Source organism: Alligator sinensis, unplaced genomic scaffold (assembly GCF_000455745.1).
Source record: "Alligator sinensis unplaced genomic scaffold, ASM45574v1 scaffold570_1, whole genome shotgun sequence".
Taxonomy (NCBI): Eukaryota; Metazoa; Chordata; order Crocodylia; family Alligatoridae; genus Alligator; species Alligator sinensis.
In genome coordinates, this window is record NW_005841997.1 from 1,138,828 (window position 1) to 1,143,791 (window position 4,964).

The window sequence follows — 4,964 nt, forward strand, 5'->3', positions numbered from 1 at the left end:
CCCCCCCCCGCCCCTACTTGTGCCCCTCACTCCTGTGTGGGGCAGGGGGGTTGCATGAAGGGGCATGTACCCCCCCCCTTCCCCCCTCTCCCCGATTTGTGCACCTACAGCAGGCATGGGGCTGCAGCCTGGCTGGACTGGCATGGGCAGGAGCTGCCTCTCTGGCCCAGCTGGCAGGACTTGATGCGGGAGGGCAGAGCAGGGTGATGAGACTCATTGCTGCCACTGCTGCCAGAACTCCAGCAGCGCGAGGAGTAATGGACATCAGGGGCATGCAGGCTGCCTTCACCTTCTCCTGCCGCCAGTCGCTCATGCTTCAGGCTGTAGCTCTACACACCGCCATGACTCAGCCACTGCTGCCACTTACCTTGGGCCACAGCTGTACACTGGAGAGGAGGCGGGGTGGCAGGCAATGTCACCTCTGCCCCTCAACATGTCATCTATGCCCCCCTGCTCCCCCCGTAGATTTACCTGCAAGGAGCTGCAGGAGCTGCTCTCCACACTGCCTGACTGGCATGTGCATGTGTGCACATGCACGTGCACATGGCTCACGGATCCTGCCTGATCGTCCTCCTCCTGCTCCCCCTAGCCCCAAGCACCCCCTTGCAGGCTGGAACTCTGCCAGTCTGGAAGGGGAAGCCAGTTGTTTCCCAAATTTTTTCTCCTTTAGAGGAGAATCCATTTTTAAAGTTGATCCATTTTTTTAAACTTTGTTTGCGCCCCACGGGTTGAGAAATGCTGCTTTAGATATTATCTAGCAAAGAGATCCAGTTGTCCAGAGACATTCAGGATGGAAATCTGACCAGCTGTAAAAAAATATTGAAAGCCTTCCCATTTCGAGAAATCCTTGACCATAATTGACAGAATATTTCAAATTCTTGAAATAATTGACACTCAGAATTTGAACGGCCCTTTCATTTTAACCATTCCTTCCCCTCCAGAAAAAATCCCACCCTAACCTAGGAAGAGTTTAAAATCCAAAAAGGAGAGAAACCCCTTAAGGATTTCATAGTTACTATTGATTTTATATGAAAGTGCTGTGTACTGTGTTAGTGGGTGGCTGTATAAAGCCCTAAGAATGATAAGTAGAGGAGAGGAATCAGGTGCCAAGCCAAGTAGAGGAGAGGAACCAGGAAGGGAGATTTATTTGTTATAAAGTGTGAAGTTGTTTTTACATGTATCCATAGTATTCGTATAAAAGACCGTATGCAGACTTCATACACCTGTTTTAATAAATTAGTTTGGGACTATGGTATATTGAAAACATAACTGGTAATTGGGGAGATACTGGGACTCTGCTCAGATAGACCTTCCATGTGAAGTCCATGTATAACGTAGTCAAATTACAGTGTCTGTAAGATCTTTGCTTCTATTTTCTGACTCTTTAATGTTAAAGTACATATTATAATATAAGGGATAACAGTTTGTGTTTACTTCTTTTTTTAAAGAAACCGTGTTTGGGGAAGTATGGGAAACAGGGAGATGGTCTTATACAGTCTTTCACTATGGACTTTCACAGTTGCATAGTCAAACATTTACGCAAGGATTGAACAACAGGGAAATAAAAGCATAAAACCACACCCATGTACCTAACATTGATGGTATGTATTTATGTTATGCTGTAGTCTTGTAAACAGCATAACAACTCCAAATGCATTCAGAATTTTGTATTTCTCATTGGATTTTTCAGTTGCTTTTAACTTTGATATTTTGTGCTTTTCTTACTCGGAGCTCTAGTCTTCAGTGACAACTGGCCACATGGGAAATGTAAATTTCAGCTGTTTTAGGTTCCACACGTAAAAATTCTTACATGATTTATAGCAGAAATAAAAATAGTGATTTTATTTTCCCTTTTATAACTTAAAATGGGTTAAAGTATTTTTACTCAAGACGTTAAACAATCACGTTAGAGATCAACCTGAAAAGTTCTCTGCCAAAAAGTAGTAGTGTTTAGAAAATAAGTGTGTGGACACACAAGATTGTAATTTATCTTTCAGCCCTTGTAATAGTTTTTATGAAAACTGTAATCTGTATGTTATGTTTTTTGTTTTTTAATTTTGAAAAAAAATCCATATAGTTTGAGTTTCAGAAGTGACATTGAGCATTGTACCAGTGACTTGGGAACAAATTTAACTTAAACACCTCACTGCTTTTTGGACATTGTTTGTCTGCTATTTATAAATAGGTTACAGAATATTTTTTTCTGCATTAAATTTGTTTAACTAGTGCATTTAACTGTACTTAAGGCTTGGTGCAAAGCCTTTTGAAATCAATGCGAGAAACTGTCTGTGGACTTTGGTGAGCTTTGGGTTAAGCTTGCTGAGCATGGGCACTTCCATTGCTTTCCCTTGTGGTGTCAGAGGCAGGTCACAGAGCGTATAAGAATACTGCATTGGCACCAAAATCAACTCTGGCTTATGTAGCTTTTTCAGAGAGCAGTGGGGGAAGAGGGCAGGAGGTTTAAAAAAAATTACAAACTAACATGGACTCAAAAATGAATGTACTTTAATTTTTTTTTAATCATTAGGATTTCAAGGTGATGCATTTCTTTTATGCTTTCAAAAAGCATAAATGATGTATTGAAAATGAAAAATTTACTTTTTATGTAACAGTTATCCATAATGTACAAAAGGAAGGTATTAAATGCTCTTGCAATCATGTCTCTTCAGTTGTATATATTTCAAGATTAAATATCACCTCTGAAGCAATGTATGTGTTCTCCATTTTATGTACTATATGTAGTTTTTTATCTTAACATGTCAAAAAGCAAGAAGCAGTAAGTCCCAAGAGATTCCTGAGAGACAAGCAGACATCTCCATTTTATAAATGGGGAAACTGTGATGCAGCAAGGTCATATACACAAGGTCAGTAGCAGAGTTGGGAATGGAACAGAGATTCCTAAATTCTCATTTCTGTGTTTTGACTGTATACTACATAGTCACTAGTCAGGTCACCTAAAACAGAATGGAAGAGGTGGCAGGAGGGAATTGAGAAATCATCTATTCATCATGTATTGAAGATCATAGAGTTTCTTTTTAAATGAAAACAATACATGTTTGGACTCATTGTTCTGCTTCCAGAAGTTATTTTTGTCCTTAAAGCCTTACAGTCACTTTTCTGACTTGCATGTTATGCCAACTCTTTATCTGTGTACTGCCCATGGGCATTCAGTGTCATTTGCTTGCTTATTTGAGAAAACCCATTGTTAATCCTCCCTAGCTATCTTGCCTTTCTAGTGCCACGATAGAGGGACCTAATTTTCATTATGGGCTGTGTATTGCCAACAAAATAACTTCACTCCTATTATAGAATTTGTATTACTGATGCTGGTTTTCTCCGATTTAAAAAACAAAAAACAATTTCCGGTTTAAAAAAAAGTAACCCCAAATCCACATTTTTCCATGGTTAAAATGAAACACCACTAATATATATTTCCATGTATATGTGGAAAAATATGGATTTGGGGATTTTTTTTCAAATCAGAGAAAACCAGGATCCCTGATGATGATGCACTAGCCAGGAAGAATACAGCTTAAGTTGCAGCTCCTACATTGCATTAGCAAGGGAGGTAATTAGAAAAAGGCCAATTATAAACTAAACAAGTTTTATTGCAAACTAATACTATCCATATTAATATGGAACCTTAAAACACTGTTTTCAGAAAGGTTTTACTTCATAGGGAAAAATGACTGCCTTAAGCAACTATTAAGGGAACAACAAAAAAGGTTTCTCTTTAATTAAAGTAACCCACTAAAAAAAGTAGAGTAGATCTGTAACCTTGATTCTTGCACCTCATGTAGTCATGCCATTAAAAAGCATTTAAAAAGGTCACCAGTCTGAGTTGGCAGTCTCTTAGGTTGGTATTCACTTTGTATAAATGACTGCAGGATGTGAAAGTGGTAGAAGCGCAAGTCACTGATGATGTTTTGGGCTGATCATTTGGAAGGATGATGAAGAATGGCTTCCTATGCTGACTTCATTGTATTATATGTAGTTTCAAGTAATGAAAGTACAGAACCAGCTTCTCTGGGCATCTTTACATATGTTCCATGGCAGGGGTGGAGCTTTAATTAGTATGGCTCCAACACCCGCCCTAATTAAAATGCCCACAGTGTCACATGTATTTGGCATCTCATGCTTCAAAATGGGGGCAGGGGCACTTCAATAACTAAAGGTCGTTGAACAAGCTTTAGTTAAAGCACCCCCATTGCCATTTTGAAGCACAGGGTTGCTGAATACAGGTTTTGCGGAGGCTTCCGGAGCCTGCTAATTGGCACACATCAGAGCAGGTGTCCGGCATACGTATAAGTGTCCTCTGTGTTTAGTTGGAAAGACTTTTTTAATGCTCGAAAATTTAAGTGGGGGATCCTGATGGAATAAGGGAGAGGCTTGTAGGTTCATTAAAAACTTTCTTTGGCTACATAGAAACTACAGTAACTTGGTGGTCAAGAGTAACTTCTGTGCTGCTTAGTACATCTCTTAAACTAGCTGCCTTTCAGACTCTTCCATTTTCATTCATCCAAGGGCTGCCATATTTAAATACTTAGTTTGAAGGAGATAAAGAGGTGGATTTTTTTTTTTTTAATATTCCTTAGTATTATGAAACTGTTGTCCACCCTTCTTCTATTTTAAGTGCATTGGGTGAAAGCTGTTGGGATATGGATCAGGGGTGGACAGTTATTTCAGCTGGCGGGCCACGAAATGAATTTTGGTAAGCTCTCAAGGGCTGCGTGCACACAGTTTTTCAGAAGATATTATTTTAACAAATTATAGATAAACATATGTACTAAAAAATCAAACATCTACTATAACATATTTTAATTAAAAAAAAAATAACGTGCTGATTTATGGGTTTTGAGTAAGTATAGAGATAATTGCTAGGGACCTACCAAATTCACAGTTTTCACGGAAACCAGCCATTTTGGTCTCTGCAAAAAAGTAAAGGGACCACAAAAAGACACAAA

General features: G+C 39.2%; 1 protein-coding gene across 3 annotated transcripts in view; it reads left to right on the forward strand.

Annotated features, from left to right (window-relative positions):
- UBE2L3 (ubiquitin conjugating enzyme E2 L3) overlaps positions 1-4,964 on the forward strand; it is a 26,209-nt gene that overhangs the window by 5,027 nt on the left and 16,218 nt on the right. The window contains exons 1-2 of one of the 3 annotated variants that reach the window (XM_025201513.1): positions 1,449-1,601; positions 2,768-2,864. The exons of 1 other annotated variant lie outside the window; for it this stretch is intronic. In XM_025201513.1, the coding sequence (XP_025057298.1) occupies positions 2,841-2,864 (24 nt within the window). In that variant the 5' untranslated portion in view covers positions 1,449-1,601; positions 2,768-2,840. Of the gene's footprint in view, positions 1-1,448; positions 1,602-2,767; positions 2,865-4,964 lie in introns of those variants that run through there. One more of the 3 variants, XM_025201514.1, reaches the window with a different exon arrangement.